We start from the raw sequence: 26087 nt of genomic DNA, 5'->3' as shown, positions 1-26087 counted from the left end.
TTAGTCTGGCACTTTCCCAAGAAGGTGGAGAATGGTGATTATTTTTTTATTTAAGGAATTCCAAATGAAGTTCAGAAATAATGTTTAAATTGTGTACATAGAGATTGTATTAAATCCTCCACAAAAGCAGGGAGAGTAAAATAAGTTGTAAAATAGAATCTGTTGAGACTACTTAGTAAGTGGTAGAGATAGGAAGGCCGTGTCCTTTAGTATTAGAGGCGATACATGTAACCTGGACCATTAATTTAAAGCAGTCACAGCCTAGTTTTCAGAGACCAAGAAATTAAAATACAATTGTATTTACTGTTTACTTGTAAACATGTTATACTCTCCTGGAATTTTTTGAGTTCTGGTTTTCGTTTAATCAATAATTTTAAACAGCTGTTGTGCAGCCACTGGTTACCAATGTGTGACAGAGAATTAGAGAAAGTATCGACTTTTTAATGGTGATTTAAACTGCCTCGTGGTTTCTGTGTGTATGCACACACATGCTTAGGATAAATGTGCATATTTAGTGTTTGGGTGGTTTTAGGATGAGTATTAAGTATATGATTTTAAAAATCATGTTATTTAACCCACCAATCAAATGAAAAGAGGTCCAGGCAAAAGAGTGTTGCGACTTAACCTCACATCTTTTTCTCCCTTGAAGCTAGTGTCAGAATCCAACAGCCGTGTACAAAGGCCCTCTGTCCTTGTCCTGGGCAAGGCTTGTAAATAACGGGTATTTATTGAACGCCAATCTGCAGTTTTTCTCCCTCTGTCCTTGCACCAGTTCTGGTTCCCATTTCTTGCCTTTGGTGACCGTGTAGGGTTAGGGGCTACCTCAGAGGTTCAGTAACTCCCCAGGTCCCCCCAACCAGCAGAACTGAGACCTGCAGAGCCCACGCTGTCTCTCCCAAGCTGCCTGCGGGGACGGTGCCCGGGGAGGGCAGGGGCCGAGGCAGCTGTAACAGCTGCTGGAAGCTGGGGTGATGCTCTCCCCACTTTACCCAAGAAACTCCGGGCAACACTGGCCTGTTGTCACATGGTTAATATGCTTGTGTTGGAACTGGAACCTTGGTCCCAGAATCTGCCTTTTCCTGCTTTGCTATACTGTCTAAGATGGCTCTGAACTCGAACCTAAGTGTAAATAAAGGTTTGTATTCCCTCCTAAGTTTGCGTATAGAAAGCTGAATCCTTTTGGTTACACCCAGGTCAAGAGAGAAGAATGTGGGAAAGGCCACAGTGAAAGAATTGTATTTAGTTGGATGATCAGAGCTGAACCCCCAGCCACAAGTTAAGGACGTTCACTGTGGGTGATAGCCTACTTTTGGGCTCTTCTTATTAATATCCAAGTACAACGGTATAGTAACTGATTGTTTTATTCCCTTTCCCTGGAAGAGACACAATGATCAAGTACCCTGGTCTGAGTAAAGTCTTGTGAATGTCAGGTTCAGCCATAATAATCAGCTGGTGCAGCACGAGGCTGTGTCACTGCTGAGCAGGCTCGAAGCTGTCCTGTGAAGTCATTTTGCCTTGCCTTAGCTTTGAAGATTGAACAGAGATCCCCTTCAAGGAAATTCCCCTTAGTGTTGTGAATGATACCTGAAAAGCCCGCAGCGCTGGATTTGATGTTTCTGCAGACGCTGCGTCCTGCTGCAACACTGACGATTCGTGCCTGTGGTTGAAAACAGTTGTGGGACGTGGGCTACAGCTTCTGAGCCTGTGGAGGGCTGCGTTTGCTTGCCAGGGCCGCCTCCTGCCTCTTCATGGGGCGGGTGGATGTGGGGCTTTTGTGGTGTGGTTGTCCCCAGTCCAGAGAAGACAGAGCAGAAGCAGAGGGCAGGAAACCCTAACATGCTGCAGGGAAGACAGAGGAGGCAGGGGGATTCTGTCTCTGGACCTGTGCACAAGGCAAGGTCTTCCAGATCCAAGTTCCTCTGCCAGCCAAAGCCCTTTGTAGACACGCTGCCATGAGGCAGGACCTGTTTCTGGCTAGTAATTTAACATGAAGCAGATTAACCCCACAAAAGAAAACCAGTCAGACCCCCAAGGCCACCTTGGAAAGCAAAGGACAAGCATGTGTGGAATGATTCCAAGGACAGGGGTGCCAGCCCAGGCCCGATTCGGATCCCTTCTGATACAGGAGCTCACCCCCAGGTCTCTGGCTACTGTGGGGCAGTGGAAGACAGAGCTGGGGGTATGTCCCAGGGCCTGCTGAGCCCTCCTGCAGCTAGGAGAGCCTCACAAATCGGGAGGTGTGACCCCTGACAGCCAGAACCCCTGAAGGGAGGAGGGTGGTACCCCGCCTCAACTGGCTGAAAACCTAAATTGCAGCTCTGTCTCACAAGGTCTGGGAGGAGGCGGACCCGCACCAGAAGCTGCTGCTCCTGGGAATGCCTTGGAACACGTCCGGCCAGCCTACTTTGAAAAGTACGTCTTTAGCCTAATGTTGCTAGTAAGCATTTGACGTTTTCATCCCATGCAAGGCAGGCCCCTCAGAGCCAGAGAAGCCACAAGAGACCCCCGCCTCTTTTCTAGTGCTGGTCATCAGCTGAGGTCTGTCTGTCCTGTGTGCTAGCTCCTCCATGCCTTCCCAGTGTGCAGGTGTGTCAGAAGGCAAGGCATTGTAGTTTCAAACCATGTGGTGCTGGCAAGTCCCGTGGAGCGCCTGGACCCAGTCTCAGAAGCTGGGAAAGGTCAGCCTCGAAATAAAAGCAGGAACTGCTGTCGTCTTCTAAGCTCAGGAAAGAGCCGTGCTGCCAACAGCAGGCGGGCCCACCGCCCTCTCACAGCAGGGCCCAGCTGGAGGGGCAGAGGCGCACTCGGAGAGATCGGTCCGTTTTCTTTCACGGTGGCTGCTGTCTCCCCTCAGCCTCTACGAGGACCCCGCTCTGTGTGAACAGCCCCCTCCCCTCGTCCTCTGCTCCTCCCCCACATCAGCACCACTGGCTGCCATGCGCCCCAAGTGTGTGAGGCTTCGCCCAGCTCTGTCCCACAGGGGCCTGTATGTGTGTAGTAAAGAGAACGAAGAGAACGAAGCAGGTATCTAAAAAAAAACTTAGTTGTGAAATACAATAGGAATAAAAGTGTACAACTTCCTTGTAACCACTACCTAAGAGTCTGATTTCCTCAGTGGCCTGTCCACATGACCACGCCAGTCACGGCCTCCCCTCTCTCTGAAAGTGCTGCTATCCCAGCTCAGGGACCACTGCCCACAGGGGCACCCCCAAACACTACGGCCTGGCCCTGTATCTGGATGCTTTTTGTCTGAAGGATCCCCTCTGCCCTTGGTGCAGAACCTGGGTACCTGGAGAAAACAAGCATTTCTTGAGTGGCTGCTGTGTGCTGTCTTGTGATTGTCTCATCATGTTGCAGGCAGGGAACAGGGAAGGACAGCCATCTTCCTTGGTCTCTAGCTAGTATCTTGGCAGGGGTGGGATGAGGACATACAGGCAGAAACAAGGTTCAGCCCCAAGCCCAGTATTCTTGGTACACACTTCAGAAATTGCCAGTTCAATGGCTAGTCTGGTGGGCAAAGCTGCTAGGAGAGGGACAGGGAAAGGCCAAAGGACACATGTTCTTCCTCAGGGACCAAAGGAGCCACACAAGGTATGTGCTGTGTGCTGCTGTGCTCGGCCACTCCAGGGCGAGGCTGCGGGCCACTGCAGCACAACATGGTGACTGCTACAGTAGTAGGTTAAGTAAGCCGACGCCTTCTCCTGAGAGCATGTTGGGAGTAGAAGTGTCTTTAGAATGCTTTCTTAGGTCTCCTGCATAGGCGGAGATGGCAAGACTTGAGAGGCCACAGAATTAGGTTCAAGGTCGCCAGCAAGGCACTGATGGAAACAGAAATAGAAGCTTGGCTCTCCTGGGGCCTCGTGGAGCCTAAGGGCCTAACGGCTCCTGAGGCGTCTGCTCAGGCCAGGCTGCCTCTGCCCATCTCCCATCGCTCCGGGAAAGCCTTTTCTTTGGCCACTAAGTTTCTCGTGACTCAACGCAATAGGATTTTCCCTGACCAAACCACAAAGGCTCTCGAACCCATCACAGCTCTACCACGGGCAAAGCAGGCCCTCCCTGTGGTGTGGAGAGAGCAGGTCAACCCAGTGGAGCAGAGAACCAGCTGCCTTCTAAGCATTGTTTTTTTCCAAAAATGGGCCTGATTTTAGAAGGGTGACTTGGGAGCACAAAGTCATTTGCAAGTTGGGGAATGCCTGTCATGTGAGAGAGGAGTGGCATCAACTTACACATAAGTCCCTCAGGGGCTCTGCGAGTTCTCAGATGTCTCAGACACTGAGGTAGGGAGAACAGCCACCCCGCCAGAGGCACCTAGAACACCTCCGCCAGAAGTGTGCACTGCCCCACCCCAGGGGACCTCATACACATTGAGGAACAGTCTGCACAACTGTGTTGGTGGCCATGGCCTGCACTTACTGGCCACTCAGATACTGGCAGCATTAGAGTAGCCGGAAGGAAACCCTTTAAAGTATCTGAGTAAGTCCTAAATTCTTGGCAATGCAAAGTGATCAGAACTCGCATGTTCTGGCAGTGAGGGAGGTGTAACCCCTGCCCCGACTCCATCCCGATCCAGGGACCTGTGACCAGGGTGGAAAGACATTGAAGGCCTGGAGGCCTTGAGGGAGCCTTGAGATGACTGGTGAATAGGCTCCTTTACAACACACCTGCAGGGGCGCCCTTCCCACTGCATCTGTATGAACAGCGCCCCTGGAGTTGGATGGTGCACCGCCAGCCAGGCCAGGGAAAGCCTGTCTAGGAACTCTTCTAAGGTTTTGCATGAACTCTTTTTTAGGAGATGGAGGGACTTCAGCCTCCATCAAATAGTCCACAGGGGCCCCTAACGTAAGAAAATTCAAGAAACGCTATCTACTGGGGCTTGGGATTGAACCACTGCCAGAAAGGGTGTCAATCTGGTCCCTTCCCCAACCCAGTTATCCCCTCAGGTCAGCTACAGGAAAGCCCAGCTTGGCCGGGAATGAAATCTCAACACTCAGAGGAAGAATGACGAAAAACTCTTTTGCTGAGAGGCCGAAGCATGAGCCTGAGGTGACAGGCTGAGATTGCACCTTGAGAGGATTTCCATTGGTGAGCGCCGTGCCATCCATGAGAGACTTTTTCTGGAAGTCTAGTCCCTGCGGATCCCGAGCCAGATTAAAAGACGGTCTAGAAAGGTTACAGCCTGAGACAGCCAACCATCACTGGAAAAGGGAGGAGACAGCCAGAGTTGTATTTATAAACACCAGAAACTGTCTTAGGGAGCTAGCTACTGGGGATAGCAAGGACTAGTTTAGCATGACAGCTGGAGAGAAGGCCCCAAGGTCCATGCTCTAAACACCTTGGTTAACTGCAAGGCAGATTTGGGGTTGGCCAGAGCAGAATCACTGTGAACAAGAGTGATCCAGGGTGGCCACCAGCCACCCCCTCACCCTGTCCTCTCCTGCCCAGCAATGCTGTGTGAACGCTCTGCTACTGCTTAAGGACATGCCCATCGCTGGCCTGCCTATGGTGCTCTGGTGGTGGTTCTGCCAGAGCAGAACAAGGCAGGAGAACAATATTCACTTCAGCAGGGTCCCAAGAGCAGCTGTCACTGTCTCCACGACATTGCTCAGTGAAGCTGTACTTGAAGCTAATCAGCGGTTCACAACTGGGGGCAGCACCGCCTCCAACGGTGGTTGAAAGTGTGTGGGGGTGTCTGGATTATCCAATGGCTAGGAACATGACTGGCATTTAGTTGGTGGGGGATGCCAGACTGGCTGCATTTTCCAGAGTCCTACACAAGGAAGAACTGTCCCACCTGACAAGTCATCTTGTTTTAAGTAGAGAAGCAAACCGTGATGAGAAGCCATTGTCTTTCTCCAATAAAACAAAGCACAAACCATACTACCTCTTCCACTGTCTTTTCCTACCCAAAGCCCCCCCACCCATTTATGAATATATCTGGCCATTATAAGAATCCAAGGGGCCAAGGCCAGTGCCCTGGTGGTAGCCAGCCCACATAGGGTCCGGCCCTGCCGGGCAGGAGGCCTCCTTACCTGGGCATTTCAGTGTGGACAGAGCACCTGTCATCCAGAAGCATGTCAAAGCCACGCAGACTTGCTAGCAAAGAGACGAGACACAGTTAGAGACAAGGCAAGGTGTTCAGACCTGCTACAGGAGCAGCGTGGAAGCGTCTTCATTCCCACATGGCTGGGCCAGCATGCCCAGTGACAGAGCTGGGATGCCTAGGGAGGAACATGGAAGCGTTTGCCCAAAGGGTCCGTTTGCTCCCCCAATAAGCTGAGAAAAATGGTGAGACTATAACATAGGGACATACTGTGCCAACCACTTAGAAGACAAAGTGCTGCAAATCTTAATAATGGGGCAGCTAAAAGAGGACTATATATAGCAGGGAGTGACAGTGACCCATGACCATGGAACCGGGGCCAGTGTCCTGCTATTAGTTAACCAGGTCCGCAGTGTCACGACAGCTGCTGATGGGGGAGGCGGGGTACAGGGGACTGCACAGTCACAGTCCTTTTGGAGAGCATGAAGACAATATTTTAATTTTTCTATTAAACAATATGTATGGCTCTTAGTATGTGCCAGGTGCTTGTTCTAAGTAATTAACAAACATTAACTCAATCCTCATATAACCATATTAGATACTGCAATTCTGGCCCAAATCACACAGCTAATAAGCGGCAGAGCAAAGGTTTGCACGCAGTCTGGGTCCACAATCCATGCTCTTAACAATTATACTAAGCTGCTTTTTGATGCACTATACATCAAAAGCTTTAAAATTTTGCATATCCTTGACCTAGAAATGCCTTTTGTAAGAATTTATCCCCAAATGAGCAGCACCCAGGAAGAATTTACATTTGAGAATGTTTATGCAGCGTTATAATCATAAAAGGCTGGAAACTACCTCTGTGGGCAGCAAAAGGGAGAGAGTGATGAAGAAAGGCACGCCACAGAGAAGGTAGAAACCACCTTTGTGGAGGACTGCTGCCACCACGCTGCCTTCCAGTGCCTTCCAACTGCACTCAGACCCACGGGAGGAGGAGGAGGAGCAAGCAGTCACTGGGGGTGTGAGGACCCACACTGGCACTGGGACCCTCAAGTTCTTAAGCTGAAGCCCTAAACCCCCATGTACCTCAGAAAGTGACTGTCTTTGGAGACAAGGCCTTTAAGGAGGTAATTAAGTCAAAATGAGGCCGTTAGGATGGGCCCTAATCCAGTCTGGCTGGTGTCATAAGAAATGGAGATGAGGACAGACAGAGGCACACCAGTAACTGGAGCACAGAGGAAAGCCCAAGGAGACAAGCCCCAGGAGAAACCAGCCCTGCCACACCTTGATCTTAGACTTCCAGCCTCCAGACCATGAGACAATAAGCGTCTGTGGTTTAAGTCGTGGTGTTCTGCTAGAGCAGTCCTGGCAACCTCACACAGAGGGTTATGTCCGCTTTCTATTTTCACCACTGCCTACCATGATTCAGAATGGTCAGGAAGTGAACACAATAAACCAAAAGGCAGCTTTGTTAATACTTTTAATTATGTGATTATAATTATACAATTTCCACTATTCAATATTTTGTATAAAACCAGTTACAATACACAAGATTTTCAAATGCAACAATACGTATCAAACTACATAGATATGCAAAGTTTACAGGCCATTAGGAAGCTTTATCTTAAAAATACCTTCAGGAAAATAAACAATCATTCAACCAGTTCTCTCAGCTTTATAAAATATGATTAGAAATATACATTTTAATTAAAAAAAATCAAGACAATGATTGATCAAATACTGATTAATCAGTTACATTTTAAAACTTTTAATAATCTGTACATGAGTGCAGGTTAGATAAAAGTCTGCAAATTATTAATATAAAACCGTAGTACTATAATCAGGTGAATCTCCTGACAGTGAATTCTACTGGGCAATTAAAGAGGTAATTTCCTACAGTCTAGGTGAACTGTCCGGTCTTCTACACACATCTGCAGTACTGCCCTTAGCAATGTGGAGAACCCTCAGATTCAGGGGGAAGGGAAGACAGCGGCCAGCCTCACCAGGACAGCTTCTGTGGGAGACAACTAGTAAACGATTAAGATACGTTTTTAAGGTTGTTTTTGATGAGCACTGCTTTCCAAAGTGCAATGATTACTTTTAAAAATGTATGAAGAGAAGCAGTGAAGCTACTTTTAAAACAAACATCAAAGGAGCGCACTGCCTCATCTGTCACAGGTGGTGATGCAAGCGGAGGGCAGGCTCCAGGAGCTCTAGGCACACGCTGCCCGGAAGGCTGGGGTCCACACAGCACACCGACCCAGGTCTCTGGTCCAAGGGCAAACACACTTGCCTCATGAGGACACTGAGGAACTCCTCCAAAACTAGGCTGGGGCCAAGAAAAGAGGTAGAAATCACCCTTGCGAGTGGGGGAGGGGGGCAGGGAAGGGGGCGGTGATCGGCTCAGGGGATCAAGTTTAGAGCAGGAAAATTCTGGAGACCAGAAGAGCAGCGCACCACTGGCTCGGAAGCAGCTACATTTGACAAGTAAGGCGACCAGCAAAGTGAGGCACTGCTCAGGGCCATCCCTCTTCACTGAGGGTGAGGAGAGATTTCTAGGTTTCCTCAGCATGACAAAATAGAAGTCTGTCTACATTTCTAGCTACCCAGTTTTGCAAACACTCTTCCTTTAAACTGTCCCTGACTCTTGATGATTTGAGACCCCAAAAAGCTTCAAGGGCACCTACAAATATTCATTTCTAATTTTAATTCCAGTGGAAACTGTCTTGGTGTACTTTCAAAGCTATTTAAGGCTCTTAAGTTAAAGAGAATCTCTCCATCTGACATGCCCTGTGTTTCATATTCCATAGCAACAAGGTCTTCTGTAACAAGGACTCGAAATTAGAATCTCAGAAGACTCTGGGTGTGTTGAAGTTTCAGCTGGAGGGAGAAAAAAGAGTCCACTCTTATTCACAGCAGGAAGAGCTTTCCATCTTCAGACCCATAGACTTCCTGGATTCTAGCTGTCTCCAGTAAGTTTAATACTGTGCTATGCAACCCACCTGAAGCACAATCCCACGTCCTTTCTGTGCTCCAAGGAACGCTTCTTTATCAAATCACCGGTTTCCTATGACTAATTTCAGTGAGCCTGTTAAATGAAAGGATTTTTAGAAAGAGCCACAGTGATGGCAATTCTAGCTGGAAACATGAGCAGCCAACACGAAAAGGCAATTTGTAAAATAAAAAGTACTGTGGTTAACACTGAAGTCCAAATATTTCACTCTTGGCCAAGACACCAATTGGCTTATTTGCTGTGAAGAACAGAACATTTACTTGCTCTGACGTAATAAAAGGCTAAACCAAGAACGGTTCAGATAGAAGATTGATTTTCACAACTCCCTGTATTATTTATGCAGGAGATGGCCTTTAAAAGTGTAACAACGAGAAGAAGAGTTGCCCTGAGAATTCAATGTCTTATGTCTGGGCACAGTTTGAATCTTTAGTATTGTCTCCCAGCACAGGAGAGCAAACGGAATGTTTCTCCTCCCACCCAAAGCTTCTTGAAGAGGGGTCTTCCCCCAGGCAGGTGGGTCTTTGTGTCTATTCACTTACAGGGGTAGAAACCACAGTTTTTCTGAGATCTAGTCCCCAGGGCTGAAAAGCTAGCCTGACTGGTGGGAAGAGCTGCTTGTTTGGCCAAAACTGTGGCATCTTCCATCTCCCCTGAAAGCGATTCAACCTGACAATTTGCTTCAAGAAAGTAAATGCCAAAAGGGAGCCATGGCCTTCCAATTACTTCTCCCATTAACAGCCGTTAATCTGTTTATTCCAACCACTTCTTATTCCTCATAGTTTTGTTAAAAAGGCAGCTTTTTAAAATGGAATTGCCTATTGGCCTGACTCCTTCATCTTGTAATGTGAAGGCATTTGCCTTCTATTGCCTTTCCATCTTCTACCCCCAATTCTCCAAACCGGGACAGGCAAACAGTGGTTAACAATAACTAAAACCATTCACTTCTTATTAGGGAGTAACCAAGTTGATTGCAAAATATTCTTTTATTTTGGGCCCCATTTTTTTTTCAAACAAGTTCTGTTTTTATGATTGCTTTATATCAGACTCTGCTGTGTTTCTACAGGGTTGAGGGGAGAAGGCACTCTGCAAGGAGTTATTAGTTGTAGTCTCTAACCAAAGGCAACAGTGAGTTTCTTATTCACAAACAACAGAAATCCAGATGCAAATAACTGTTACTAAAATCAAAGGGTGTATGAAGGGCCTTAGGCTGATCACAGAACAAAAAAAAATCTACAATGCTATAGAGAAAGACCCTAATAGAGTGGTAACTTTTTTTTTTTTAAAAGCCACCATTATTTGGGATTGCTGTTTCCAAGGGGAAACACCAACAGTGTGGGGGATATTTATGCATGGAAGGAAATATGATTTTAATTTGTATGACTGGGCAACCAAACAGTGGGCAGCCTTGGCATTCTTCAGTCCCTAAACGACATAAAAATGACTTACAACAATCTTCCAACTCTGAAGCCAGTTTTTCCTCCTGAGTCTTCTAAAGCTATCATTAATATTCTCTTGCAAGTTCTAGGTTACAAAAGTACCACTTTATATCTCAACATGCAGCAGTCTTCAAATGTGGTTTTCAGATTCTTGTTAATAAAGCACTCTTTGGTGGAAGACAAGCAGCTTGGGTACTTAACAAAGTTAAATTACAAGAGTATTACAAATATTAAAGTGAAGATGATTAAACCAAATAGTATCAAATTACAGAAAGTACCATTTCAGTAATGCCTGTTTTATCTTGATAAATTTTGACACAGGGTAAACAGAAAATAAATACGTAAAAAACCTCCATCAGATCCTCAATTCTTCTGAAGGCCAGCAGCTAAAATGATTGCCATCACAGGGACACACATGCACCACACAGACTGGTCAGCTCTCCTGATAACAGAGGGCTTGGATATTTACACCTGAGACTCAATTTACAACAGCTTTTTTGTCGTAAACTTGAGACGTTTCTACCAAAGGAGAGTTGGGCTGTCTTCAAGTCATGCACTTGTACCCAAACTCATGCAGTTATTTCAACTCCAGTGGCTATTTTCTTCCTTGAATACACTTCTTAGGTGGAAAGCAGCTAAGGCTCTTGCAATTTTGTTTTGTTTCCAAATAAATTGTGCTAAGTCCTGTTGTGGTTTTCTGTTCCTAGAGTCTTCCTTCAGTTCTGGTCACAGGTTTTTACTTAACGCAAGACTGTTTTAGTCCTTGAAATGGAGGGACTATAGGGGGAAAAAAAAAGGATTTTACCATGAAGGTTTTCAAGTGTCCCATATGTAGTTATCAAAGACAAGGAAGGCAACATAAGAAAAATATTGACATGCTAAAAAGTACACACTTTGTACAATTTTTTAATGACATACTTTGGAAAAGACAGTACAATATCAACCATAAAGTAAAGACAAACAGGAGAGAAAGGCAGAGCAGAAAAAAGTTCAGTTCTGCAAAAAATAAGAAAACAATAAAAGACAATAAAAAAAGAAGGGAGGGCAAAGGCAGCCGAGCAATGAGAGTACCATAATGCCATTAAGGGCATTTGCTGCAAAGCATTCCTTTTCCTTCTTTCCCTCTGAGGAACCAGGCTGTGGGGAAAGCGGAAAGAACGAAAAGATAAAGAGTGTTACTTGATTATTTCCAAAGCCAGAATTCAGTCACAGAAAAAGCTCTGGCACCTCAAGCAGTTTCCAGTTGAGCAGAGCGCAGGGGCGCACGCCCGGCGCCCACCTCCTCTGCATGCCCTGCAGGCTGCACGGGGTCGCCCACGCCAGCTCCTAACCTCATGTGGGGACGCAGCCAGGACACGCCTAGCCGGCTGCCCAAAGGGAAATAATTGACCTTGACTGACTCTCACCCTTCCTCCCTTCCCCAGTTTATGATGTTACACTTTCAACTAAATGGCAACTTTCTGAGAAAAATTAAGCAGAAGAGAGAGTCAGGAAACCCAACCCCAGTCCAGAGGTGGCCTCCCCTGGACAGCGCTGATGCTCTAGCGGAGCAGCTCGTCTGATCGGTCAGACAGTTTCCAGAGAGCACTGAGTATCAAGATCCAGGTCAGCTGGTAGAGCCAAGAGGGAAAATATCTGGAATTTCAAAAGGAAATTAGTATTTTGAAAGATCAGAGGTAACCAGCATTTTAACAAAAGACTATTTAGACACAACATTCTGGGACTTCTACACTGATGTACTTTTTGAGATAAAATTAAAGCCCAGAGGTGATGGAATAGACACTGAGATCTGAGACTCTAAGGGACAAGAAGCAGTGACGATGCAAAAGTCATTTGGTATGATGACGGCAGAAGTCACAAACGAGAAGACTTAAGAAGCTAAAGTCCTAAATATAGCTACTCCCAACAGAAGGGCTCATGAATGAGAGCCTCATGGTTTCAGAGACCAAGGAAAGACTCTGAGCATTTATCTTTTCCCAAAATATGAATAATTAGGTACAAAATACCCCAAAGCCATGAACATTAGGTTGGTTTGGCAGGTGAAGCAGAAAATGATGGTTCCCAATAACGCAACTCGAAATTTAAAAAAGCCCTTGTACATGACATTTTTCTTAGAAATGGATGAAGTTATAATTAAAACAAAAGAAAAAAGACAGAAAGGAAAGACTGCCACAAAGAAACAGCCTAAGCTTACAGAAACATGCACTGGATGGGTGAGCTGTGCAAAGACATGGACTGAACTGAATGGTCTCAGATGAGGTGGCTGCAGGTTCTCCATTGGAGGCAAGATGATGAAATTTTCAAGACTCATTCTAAGAGAGCTCTTCAAAGAGTTCATGCAAGAACACTGAAAAACAGGCCCATTCCATTTAGCCAATTCTTCACTGGATTTATTAATTCTCAAAAGAGGAACATTAAAATGAGTTTATAGCTCTAACAGGAAGTGGGAGGTGTAAAAGCCCATTAATTCACTTCTTTGGAGTTGAGAAAGGGGATGGGGAAGGTGCCACACAGTCCCCCTCAGCACCGAGGGCCAGCGCACCCCCTCTAGCAGACACTGCAGTGTTCCCATCCCGAGCTGCTGCTGCCACGCAGCGCAGTTTATCACGTGGACTGAAGTTTAGATGGGGCTGATGTTCAGTGGATACATGGGGAACAATCACCTGCCATGAGATAAACATGGTGGCATTCCTTCCCAACAACAACCCTATTTTTTCAGTTTCCAAATAATTGCTCTTTTAACATGTTTGTGGAAAAGTTTTCCAAAGTTGTAGAACCTTGCAGTAAACTGTCAAAAATCAAGAGCCAAATCAGTGGAAAGTGAGTTTAGGTGAGGTTTTCATCCTGGAAGCCTCTAAGAATCGAACAGAACATGGAAATGAAAGGTCCAGTTCCTACAGACGACCGAGATGATGAGGATGATGTGTGAACAAAATCAACCTGCAAGAGAGAAGGCCTTAGAGATGGCCGTGATTGCAGAATGGCAACCCTGGCAACTTCAAAGGATTTATGAAAGTATACTTTTTTTATTTATTGCTGTTCAAAGAAAAGATTTCTATTCAATATCTTAAAATTACTCAACAATCTTAGCTCATGTTATTTTGTCCCGATTTAGATTATGCCCAATTGTGTTAATTCTCTCATTACCCTCCAACCCAAAACAAATCCTATTCAGTAGAATAAAAGCTCGGCTGCTCCACTCCCATTATGTCCTACAAGGAAGAGGGGGACCTGTACGTAACGTATTTGCCTCTCGTTTGTGAGCTGCAGGTGGCTCTCAGTTAAGGCGATGTGAACACAGGCCAAAGCCCTGAAAGAGGCACAGCAGACCCTGTGGGGAGGGGCTGGTTGAACGCATTGTGAAACCCAGTGAACTCTCACTGTCTGACTTCTCTGCCCCTCCAAATCTCTACGAGTCCACTTCAGAATTTAAGTCCACTTCTTTAAAAAGAAGTCTTTTTGGTTTTCAGCACTATCCCAAATGCCTGGAAACTGCTTTGGGCCATTTCAACATTCAGTCAAGTGTACTCAGTCTGAACCCTCCGTTAGCCCCTCAAAGCATCCGGTGCAGGGACCTTGGGCAGACGCTCACTGCAGTCAGGAAGCCCCTCTGCAGAGAAGCACATGCTTAGATCACTAGACAAGACCTAGATGGAGAAAATGCCAGACAGCCACGCCGCAGAGGGACAGGCTGTGACCGGGCACACGAAGTCCCGGCTCCCGGACTCTAAGCCTCTAAAACCTGAAGAGCACAATCCAGAAAAGCAGAATGAAATGTGCAAAACACACTTGACAGGGCCGGCCTGGGGGCACAGCGGTTAAGTTTGCTTCCGTGGCCCGAGGTTTGCAGGTTCGGATCCTGGGCGCAGACCTATACTCACCGCTCATCAAGCCATGCTGAAGTGGCGTCCCACATAGAAGAGCTACAACTCTACAACTATGATACACAACTATGTACTGAGGCTTTAGGGAGAAAAAGGAAAAAGAGAAAGATTGGCAGCAGATATTAGCGCAGGGCCAATCTTCCTCAAAAAAAAAAAAAAAAAAACCACACTTGCCTGTAATGGAGGCCTGAGCAATTATACCTAAAAAAAATACATTCACTTAAAACATGTCTATCACCAACAGCAGGTTCTGTATTTGAATTTTTAATTCACCTAAAAGTGTCAAAGTTAAAAGACCCCCATTCCCCTCATTCATTGTTGAAAAGTTGGAAGAAAATGATAAAAAAAGAAAAGAAAAATCCCCAACTGTCCTACCAACCAGAAGAACTGTTAATATTATGGCATATTTTTCCTTCATCTTATTTCTATATATAGAAATGTATACATCTATACGTTTCTACATATACAAAGTATATTTTACATTTACAAAATTAGAGTAATATTTCATAATTTTTATGTGTAGCTCTTTTCACTTATTGCTCCATAAGCATTTATCCAGGTTGTTAAATTTTCCTTAAAAACACAACTCTTGATTCATTTGGCATAATTCAACAACCTTTAGCCCATTTCCCATTTCTCACTGTTATAAATAACATTGTGATATTATAAATGTACCTAAATCTTTGACTTTTGTCAGTATTTCTCTAATATTCTTCTCAAGTGGAATTAGAGAGTAAAAAGAGTAGGAATATTTGCTACTTTCTAATGAAAAACTTTAAATCCTAAAATCATGAGTCAATGCCCAATTCTCAAATACTTGTAGTGGGGCACTACCATATCCCCACATAAGTAAAAGTATGTAGTAAAACTGTACAAAGGAATCAGCCAAGAGGGGAAAACGGCAGAACGGAACAATTCCTTAAAAGAGCAAAGCACACAGAGCTCTCTGGGCTGTGGGCAAGGCCCGTAGGACGCAGGCTGCTGTGGGACTGCAGACACTCACTCAGTTCGAGGAGGGCGCCGCAGACCAAAGCCTCAAAGAGATGAGGGCAGGAGGTCAAACAGAAGCAAGGAGAGTTGTGAAGGACATTTTAAAGTCTGGTTCAGAGGCTCTTCAGACCTCTATTACAAGAGACATGCTGTGCCACTAGTGCAGGACCTCGTGCTCAGGACCACCCGGGCTGCCAGCTCCAGGCGAAGATACACAAATACGAATAGGGTGCCCACTCTCTACTCCTGAGATGACAGTGAGTGGGTTATCCGCTCTTCCCTCAAAAGGGATCTGTTTTTGGAATACATTAAAAATGAAATGTCTGCCTTCATTTCATTATACACATCCAAAGACAACAGTGAGTGATGGATGTGGTCACAGAACACGTCCATTCTCTTGTCAAATCCTGTATTAATGAAGGAAGTAAAAGGCGCTGGCTCAAAGTGCAAGAACTAGCCCTCGTGGGTGTGGACTGTGGCCAAGAAGACAGGCACTAGGTGAAGAAGGACCCCAAATTCACTCGAGTTCTCATGTTTCCACCATCACACTTATTTGAGCTAATTCTCCAACAATTAAGCTGTATATGATATGCAGATGGAAAGATTTCCTCCAAGTCCTGACAGAGAGCTTTGGAAATCCTTAAGAACTTATAAGTACAATATTCTCAACTTTCCCATATCATGACCCAGAGACCACATTTCTGTTGCTGAGAATCACCGCTGAAAAACAAAAGCAAACAAAAGCCTACATTAAAACGGTCCAGATGTTCTAGATGATGACCAAGTCAAACGTATGTGATTAATGTTTGATCACCGGGACTCTGCTTTCTCCTGTCTTCAGTTCTATCTCCAGAGAGAAACTGGAAAACTAATGCTTGCAACTTTTCAGAAGAGTAGGATTCTTTTCTCACCTTTTAAAACTGCTTTTTCTTGAAGCAGATCTGGTGGTTCTTTTAGTAATGCCTGCACTGCCAGAAATGTTAGGTTCAGATGTTTTACAGCTCTGAACACTGGACTGAAGAATTACTCTGAAAACAGTTGGAAAAAAATAAGATTATATTCACGGAAACAATTTGCAAATACTTGACAGAGGAAGGCATTTTTGCACTTCAGTGCAAACTATTTTATTGAGAATTGATAGGATTTTCCATAAACACATTTGCCAAAAAAATCTGAAACATTTTTATATCAAGGTCTTTTGAAATGAAGCATCTCATTTCCCTGTGAAGGTTACACAAAGATAACCAGAGTACTTTGCTTTTGGAAAATAAATGACCTGGAATTTTAAGCAGTTCTCACACCAAAGAAATCAATCAGTAAAACAAATCTTTGTGCCCCAAAGTAAAAGTAGATTCTCTGAATTCTAGTCACGAAAACAAATCATTTAAAATCCCCAAATTCTAAAGAATATGAATATACATATATCTACACAATATTCACTCTTCAGAGCTGAAAGCAGGGGCAATAAACCCCACATCAACACTAATTTTATATAACACTTCAAATTTAAAAAACACGTTCAAGCAAAATTTTGAGTTTTGTCTGGACGATAACTACTCAGTAAATCACCAAATACCATTAACATGAAGTACTACTAACAAGAAAGTGAAACTGTTTAAATTTTGTGAAACTTGATTTAAGTAAACTCTAAAAATCTGAAGGAACTGACCGGTATGGGAGTAAACTGCCCAGGAGGCAAATTCATGACTCAGAAAGAACACCCTGAGATAAAGCCCCACAAAATACTCTGCTCACAAGTAGAGGGTGTTTTTAATTCCTCATTGTATTGTCATAGGGAAAACAGCAGAAACATCAAAAGATTTTGTATGCAATTCTTTTCTTCGAGATAATGACTGAAACACTGAACCGCATACACACATTCACATATACTTATACGCAACTTTTTATTTATCTGTAAGAGAAAATACTGACTTACAAAAGCTTTCTCCTCTCATATACACACATAAAGGTGAGACAGCCGGTAACAACTTATGTGAATCCAGCTCATAAGAGTAAGAAGAAACCATGACAACTAACTAGCAGTCCTATCTACTATGCCTGCATTACCACTATGTTAGTTAATAACCAAAGCCAGGTCCTTAACATGTAGTCAAGATTAGTAAATTCTTATCATCTTAGTATTACCCAAACCACAGCATATTCAACACTGAGTAAAATGCTAACTTCTCCTCACTAAGGAAACCGTGGGTTGTCCTGTACCAGAGCAGAAGGCTGGAGCCCAGTGGGTCAAGCAGCTTGCGGAAGAGAGGGGGAGGGCTCGGGATGGGCCCCTATCCCCGCTGTTTGGCTTTCTCCACGCAGCATTTCTGAAAGCCTCAGGAAACAGGCCTGCAGTCTCACTGGAGGGAAACTGATCCCGGGTAAATGAGCCAGTGCTTGATTCAAGATTTCTCATCAAGTTTTAACATCCTAAATGTTGGATGTTCTAACAAAATAGAACGAGTACATGCAGACACAGCTGTATGATCAAGGAAGGCACCGACTGCCCTGGCGTATGAACGCTACCCCTGAAAACAGAGGCTCATTTTAAAATTCTCTGATGATATACAGTGACGGGGAGATATTTAGTAGTCTCTGTTAAGGATCTGAATCTATAATTTTTCATAAAGAAAAACAAAAGAACAACAACAACAACAAACCACAGATGCCTCACTGATATTTCTGAGGCCCAGGCCCAGCGCGTGGTGCAGCCACTGTTGTCACACAGCCTCTCACTGGCTCGGTGAGGCTCCTGGTCTTTTCCTCCATTCTTACAAAGGGAGAAAACGAGATTCCTGTTGGCTTTTTTTGAAATACTACACATATTTTTCAAATAATTTGAGGTCACTATGGCCAAAAGTAACTAACACACCGTAAAGTCATTAATATGAGAAAAAAAATAAGAGCCAACGTATTGCCTGCTCAGGAAATTTAAGTCCTGATTTCTTAAATTAACTAGTACTGAAATGTTTAACTATTCAAAACAAGATATCTGCTAAATCAAATTTTAGGCTAATAGAAAACGTCTTTTAAAAAGTATTTATTTCTCTATAAAATTAGTGTAAATAATTCAAGTGAAGTAATATAATAATATTAATAGCTAATAATTTATGTGGGATTTTAAAAAGAGCATGATAGAAATTTGGAATGCATTAATCACAGCAGTAAAGATTCAGGTCACCAGTTATTTGCATTAAAAACAGAGCAGTTATTACATCTGTAGGTTATATATCAATAAAGTGGGAAAAAACCCAGCAACTACATGTAGATATTTCCAGTGACATCCTACACATCACACCATAAGGTGGGAAATGTGGGTAAACATGGGTGAAGTATTCACTCTGCCACAGGCTATGTGGGAACCCACCACCTCCCACCTTGCAAACCAGGCCCATCACCAGGGTTTGCACAGCAACATTCAGAGCATGTGTTTTCTCCTTTCCATCTTTCTCTGCGAGAATCCTAGTCCCCCTTTCTATCTCCTGCCCATACTGGAGTTCACTTTCTTCTCTGCAGTATCTTTTGAGCCCCAGTATTCTCAGATTGATGTCTGCAACTTGAAGCATTAAGCAAAGAAAAAATTGAAAAACCAGGTCTCTCACCCCTCAAGCCATAAAATGCTTTCAACATAAACGCTCAATTCCAAGTAAAGAATCCATCAATGCAACTACGTAGTATTTATACTGGCTGTCCACCACTGACACAAAAGAGCTTTCGAAATGATGGGCCCAAGGCCTCGCAGCCTCCAGAGGTGCCTTTCCCACCGTCTAAGAGTCTGATACGCAATCTCAAGTGTTGAGCCAGTCGAGTTCTCAAGGCATCCAGGTAACAACCTACCAGGTGAGGCCACAATGCCAGCCAATAGAGGTGAATGTCAACAACGGTGCCCGTAAGTAGTCACCTCAAAAGATAACTACAAGCATCTTTATACCTGTTTACATCACTGTTACTGTTTAAAGCTTTTGTTTCCATAAATTCCAAATTAATCACGTAGGTTAAATTGAATACTCTGCTTTGGGTCTAGAAATGTAGTGGCAAGTGTCAGTAATAACAACAAACAAGGTTCCATCTTACATAGAATATTAAAAAGAAAAGAGCCTGATAGAGACTACTTTTAAACTTACCCTGGGAAAAACAGTACAATCACGAAGTGCCCAAGTGTTATTAGCAAGGACTCTACTCCTTAAGAACCCCACTTATTCAGCACACCTTTGACACTCAAAATAGCTGGAGAAAAATAAATCTATGCAGTGTGTGATTCTCCTGAGTCAGAATACGTGGAAATCTAAGTTCACTAAGAGAAGTAAAGAAAAAAACACCTAAAAGGATAATCTATATCAGAAATATAGCATATCTGCCTATGTGATAAGCTTGTATTAGTAAGATATTCAAGAAAATATCATAAATAGGAACATGTTAAGCAGCTTTTCCCTAATTTTGAAAAGAATGGAGTCTGCTAGATTTTTAAATCTTATCTAGCCATCTGAAGACACAGTGAAATCACAAAGTACTGGAGTTGGCTGCAGTGGAATTTTACTTTGGAGCAGATCCTAGAATGAACTTGTATTCCTTTATAACTTGCAAGTCCAAGTTGGAACAAGAGAAGAAATTCTTGACATATGAGCTAAAGAAAAAGTTTCAGAGAAAAGAACGCAGCCTAGATAGAAGAGGGTGGTGGAAACTGCAGTCTCAGAGCACACACCCTCCATGCTGTGCTGTGGTTGTAACTAAACAATGTTCCCCGGGTGAGCTTCTCGCCACATTCTTCTGCAGAAGTCTTTGCACTGCTAAGGTATTCATTTAAGGATGAAAGATATCAAGAATACAAATTCCACCTCTAGTACCTAACGAAGGCATTTTGGTGACTTTTGGGAAAGGAGGAGAGTGGGAGGGAGTAAGGAGCACGGTGACTGTCATGCAGAAACACAAACATAAACGAGGGGCTCCAGGCTTCTCTGCTTTCCTACTTTCATTTAACATCAAGTTCTGAAGACTATACATAACTGTATTCCCTAAAGGGGAGGAAATGAAATGAGGCAGAGGAGCAGATTCTAACACAAGACTAATGAGGGAAGCAGCCGCCTACGAGAGCACTGTGGACAGTGGCAGGAGCAGAGGCGAAGCAGCAGGGCGACGCTCATCAGACCTCACTCCTACAAAATCCAATCTTCAACAACAGCAGAAAATCAGTGGGAAAATTCTTTTTGCTAGACCAGAAAGAATATACTAAAGATATTTACTCTAGAAAACAGATGAAAGTTGTGTCAACAACTGATTGAAAGAAAACCACCCCAATTATCCCAAACTAAATATTTCCAATAGGGAAATGAAACTATTTCAGTGTCTTTATAAATTGCTATTTCAAAAAATCTGTTAAGAGTAAGCACAACTTAAAAACGAAGTTGTGTTATTTTTAATACCCCTTGTATGAAAGGAACAGTCAAGACCTCCCTCCCCACCACCATCCCATTAATTGAAGATTCAGAAAAAGAACCTTTGAGAAAGGCAAACTAACAAAGCTAGGAGAGCTGATAGTGAGAAAAATACGCATCATGAGAAACACACTAGACACCAGAGGTGAGCACTAGTAGGGAAATGGAATGGGACACTTACACAGCAGCTATTTGTCAAATGGTTCTGATGGTTACTGTGTTCTTAAACCATCGAGACCGAATAGCAGGATGGGGAGAATGTAGTCACAAACAATCCACCAGAGCACAACACTACACAGTGCGGAGGTCAGCACCACTAGGGAGCATCTGGAAAGGGTGAAGGGGAAAGAACAGGTGTTCAAATTGGCAAGACAAAATAAATAAAGTAATAAATAAAGTCACGTGTGAATTTCAGACATCCTATGATGCAAAGGTGGGGGAAACAAGGATGGAGTTTTGCAATTTTATGTTGGGAAAAAAATGCTGGCTTCAGTTTTAAACTGATTTGATATTTGGTAACAAAACATTAGACCCAATCTCTAGTTGGATAACCGCCCCATATTAATTTAATTGTATGATATAGAAATCAGAGTCAAAGTTATATGATCAAAATTCTTCAAAAAGCACGTGATATGCAGACACAGAAAACTAAACCAAACCGAGAAAAAGGAGGCAAAACCAACCAATCAAAAAAAGCCCTGTCCTGAAAATTACAACCATCTCATGAGAGGCACGATCATAAATGAACACAGCACAGCAGAACTGATCTCATGTCAGTGGAGTTGCACACGGCATCAACAGGAGTTTAGAAAAACTGCATATTCTGAAAACAAAGATTGCTGAAGCACACCCAACCTCAGGCAACACAAATTATGGGAACTTTCCCAAATGTATTAATAGTATATATTTTTCCTCAGTCATTCTCCTCACTCATCTTCCTCCTGTAACCAAACTTGGCTTTCAGCTTGGTGTTTCTTAATCCTCTGGTCCAGCTTCTAGCAGTGAGGAAGGACACTCCCTCACAGCTGGAAGGGTGGTAAACTCCTTCCAACCACCACACTCCCAGATGGTCACCCAGACACACCTGTGACCAATTACAAAAGGCTCTATTGAGCATTTGCTTTGTGCAAAGTATTGGGCTGATCAAGTGAGAAATGACTGATTTGGCTTACCATGCCTTGTCATCATAATCGAGCACTATGTGCCAGGCACCCTATCTGGTGATAAGGGATTTCACTAAAGGGTGGACATGAAATCAAATTTAACCTCACCTCACAGTCTACACCTGCACCATCTCATTTACTCCTCCCACAAAAAAACAAACCTACTAATATATGTTAAGATTACAGGGACTAACTATTTAAAGAGAACGGAATAAATGGCCTAGGAACACAGAACCCGCTACCCATCCCAATTTTCATTTGCAGTTACTGATTTAACAGTTATCTTAAAGGCAGAACGGTCTGAATATACAAGTGTCTGCATTATGGATTTTTATTTGTTCCTCTAATAAAGCTCACGGGATAACAATTATTTTCCAATGAGGGAACACATACGCATCTCCACCGTACTGTTAACGGGGATTTAAGGGATTTTCAAGGATAATTATATTTATATTTTTACCTAATTCCTATGTAGGATGCACTACCACTCTTCAAGTATCATTTCATTTAGCCCTAACAAACCCAGTGGAAATGATCAGTATGTAGAAAGAGAAGCAGCATGGATAAAGTTACAAAATCTACCAAATCTATGTGAGCACAGATAATAATATACTTGCTATCACATCTTGAAGGTCACTTCAAGGTCATGGTGCTACATGATGTACTGTCTTCATGGTAGTCAGGATCAGACAGGCTCTCTGAGAAAATACTATTTTACAGTTTCTAACCACTTTAATTCTCTCCAAATATTGACTGTAAAATAGAAACCAATAATTGGAATGATATTTTACGTACTATGACTTCCGTTAAGAATCACCAGTATGTATATATTTTTCACTAACTTTCCTTCTTACAAGTATTTTCATTCGGCTAAGTACCACAGTCAAACAGAATACCCTGCCTGCAGTGACAGATAAGCCAAAACTGCAAGGCAGAGATTCAATTTAGATTTCTCAACCCAAGCTGCTGTTGGTTCACTCTCTCTCTCGGGGACTTGTATTTCTAAAATAATAAGGACTTGAGAGGAAAAGGAAATCTCCAATTGACTCCTCTTCTAGGGCCCAAAGAGCTACAAATAAGAGCAAAGAAGAGATGGTTATAACAGCAAAAAGGGTTTGAAAAAGCAGAGGTGGGGGGAAGCAAAATGTTGTAAAGGAGGAAGAGGGAATCTGCTGTGAATAATCTAAAAGCTCCAGGGTCTTCATACATAATTAAGAGCTTAGGGGGTGGGCCCCAGTGGCATAGCGGTGGTTAAGTTTGAGTGCTCCGCTGTGGTGGCCTGGGGTTCGCAGGTTCGGATGCCAGGTGTGGACCCAACACACCGCTCATCAAGCCATGCTGTGGCGGTGTCCCACATAAAGTAGAGGAGGATGGGCACAGATGTTAGCCCAGGGCCAATATTCCTCAGGAAAAAGAGGACAATTGGCAACAGATGTTAGCTCAGGGCTAATCTTCCTCACACACACAAAAAAAAGAGCTTAGAAGGACTTCAGCATTTTTCTTTTTCTTTTAAAAGTGTGGCCAAAAGTTTGTTAATTGCGTGTATGGGAGGGGGACAGTTTTGGTGTCATTCTACTGTTTTTAGGATTACAATTACAATTAAAGAGGATCTTGAACAAGCTCTTCTTTATTTTTTCAGCTTTTACCATTTTACTTGGTTTTAACTTACGCCAAGAATGCTTCAGAGCAAAGGGCCCGGGTCCTTGATTCCTTCTAGGGGTAGGGTAGGGTGTCACTAGACAACTAACGCGACCACAGAGGCTGGTCCTTTCTCCACAGTCTCTGCTACTTACTGTTGTTAAACCACCACTGACCACATTCAACTTCCACTCCAGGGGACCTCACACACCAAGGTGAACGTAACAGCATCTAGCGTCCTCTTCAGGTTTCCAACAATATTTAGAATTTTAGTCTTCATTAGATGTTCTTTCATATTACCACAAACCTATCAGCTATGAAACAGACTTTTATAGTCTCAATTTTTCTAGAAAAGAGCATCAACTGATTTGAACTCTCTAGAAAACATATTTACAAGGTAGCAGACTCAGAGGAACTAAAGGAAATTTCCTATAAGCCTTATTTAACAAGAACTTTTGACTAAGCAGAATTCCCATCCCCTGACTCCAAACTTGACTTTTGAACAGAAGGCAACAAGCTATTGAGAAATAAACCGATATGCTGCAGATTCTTCAAAACAAAACAAAAAACCTAGGCACAACTAAAAGCAACCCACAGAACCACCCATTTTCTAGGGCTTGCAATTCAAATGTGGTCCCTGGACCAGCAGCATCTGCAACCCTGGAAGCTTGCCAGAAACGCAGACCCGCAGACGTACTCCAGGTCCACTGAGCACAACCCGCATCGTGGCCAGCTCCTCAGGAGACTCAACTGCACACTGAGGTGGGAGAGGCACTGCTCTAGGGCTCCACCTGTTCCCTCCATCATGTCTAAAATCGGCTTCAGAGTGATTATCCAGAGGAACTATAATATTTCTAAATAAAAAGAACCATTAAGGCTTTAGATGAAAACCTTCAATGAAATTAAAAACAAAATGGCATTTGGAGTCAAATAAATTATATAAAATGCACCATTCTTAAAACATCTGATTGATGTACCACTAAGCTGCAAAGAGAAAGTTTAATTAACGCCTACAACCCATATTGATGCTTTCATTTACATGGCACTTTGTATTGGAAAACTCCATTCCTTTCCTCGGGTCTTTTAAGAATCTCCTACGGCAGTGGCCCATGAAGACACAAGCCTCATGTGTAATTCTACTTCAGAACTTAAGATTATGAGGAGATACCAGCGAAGAACTACTTTTAATTAAAAAAAAGGCCTGTTCTTCTCAGCCATGAATATTTATTATGTTATTAGTTTCTTACTTATTACACAATGTCCACTGAATAGAATGACCATCTCCATCAACCTCACCCCTAAAAAAAGCTGGAAACTTGGTGTCCCACAAAAAAAGATAGGTTACTTGGAGGAAGGAATCCAATGGCATAGATGGGAGCATTTACTAAAGAATACCCTAGGAAAAAAGTACAATAGCCAAGTTTTTTGATTATACGTATTTTCCAACAATCCCGGTTGTTCCATAAGATTGAATCCAAACTAACACGTATCATGACCAAGCAGAAGTGGACATACACTCACACAATAACGATTAAACTTCCCATCCCCAGGCTAAACCTTCTTCTGTAACTTGAAAATAATTAAACAAAAAACTAATACAAAAATATAGTTTAATCTAGTTCGTTGTTGCCCTGAAATAATACAATGCCATTAAGCCAACATATCACCACTGACAAAATTCTACCATATCAAAACAAATTATCTATAAACATGGTAGTGAATTTAAAGAAATTTACAATTTTAATAACTATGGACCAATCTGTTATTCTGCGGTTTACATCTGCTGTCACTGTCTCGAGGATGTCACATGGTGATTATCCACGGACAAAAAGCAATCCTAATGTTGCTTTCTTATCTACACAGGCCAGCGAGGTTACAAGAGAAGACGGAGATGAACGAAGGATAGCCAAGAGCTTCGCAGGCAACGAAGCTAGATTTTAAATAACGTAGACAATCATTTCAAAGCTGTATAATGGGCATGCAACTATGGAGAAGAATACACAGGAAAAAATGCTCATGAAGCACCTAATACATGTATTAAACAACATCAACCACACAAAGGAAACCAGACTCACGTGAGGGGAATAGCATTTGTTTTTGATTGTCTTCTGCTTTTCAAGGCCCGAAGTCTATCACCTTGTGTCACTCCGTTGATTTCGTCATCATCACTGTACTGTATAAGTAAGAAAACACTGAGCTAGTTATTTAAGTTGCACTTATTAATGCACTAAAGCATAGCAGCTACATTCATCCATATACACATGTAGACACACAATACACTTCACCTTTCTGCTTAACTCTAAAATATTTTGCTGCTTTCAAAATAAAGCTACAGGTCACATTTCAAGATAAACCAAAAGGTGACTTTCACAGACACAGAACCCGATAGCACTTGTGTTATGAAACATATCCACAGTGAAGAGGCATAATGGGTTTTCAATAACCAAAACATTCTTTTGTAAATTTCACAATCTACTTACCACCACTT

General features: G+C 43.2%; 1 protein-coding gene across 12 annotated transcripts in view; it reads right to left on the bottom strand.

The window, feature by feature from the left end:
* Positions 1–5107: 5107 nt before the first annotated feature.
* The window catches only part of CDC14B (cell division cycle 14B), a 119044-nt gene continuing 98064 nt past the window's right edge, over positions 5108–26087 (bottom strand). For 5 of the 12 annotated variants that reach the window (XM_058565437.1, XM_058565427.1, XM_058565429.1 and 2 more), the window contains 4 exons: positions 25675–25772; positions 16278–16394; positions 11564–11629; positions 7506–11269 (listed from right to left, as the gene is read on the bottom strand). In XM_058565437.1, coding sequence (XP_058421420.1) covers positions 11233–11269; positions 11564–11629; positions 16278–16394; positions 25675–25772 — 318 coding nt within the window. In that variant the 3' untranslated portion in view covers positions 7506–11232. Of the gene's footprint in view, positions 5196–7505; positions 11270–11563; positions 11630–14877; positions 16087–16277; positions 16395–20979; positions 21126–25674; positions 25773–26087 lie in introns of those variants that run through there. The other 7 variants (XM_058565432.1, XM_058565436.1, XM_058565431.1 and 4 more) reach the window with 5 other exon arrangements.

This window comes from Diceros bicornis, chromosome 22, assembly GCF_020826845.1.
Source record: "Diceros bicornis minor isolate mBicDic1 chromosome 22, mDicBic1.mat.cur, whole genome shotgun sequence".
Lineage (NCBI taxonomy): Eukaryota > Metazoa > Chordata > Mammalia > Perissodactyla > Rhinocerotidae > Diceros > Diceros bicornis.
This window is presented reverse-complemented; position numbering and strand designations above follow the sequence as displayed.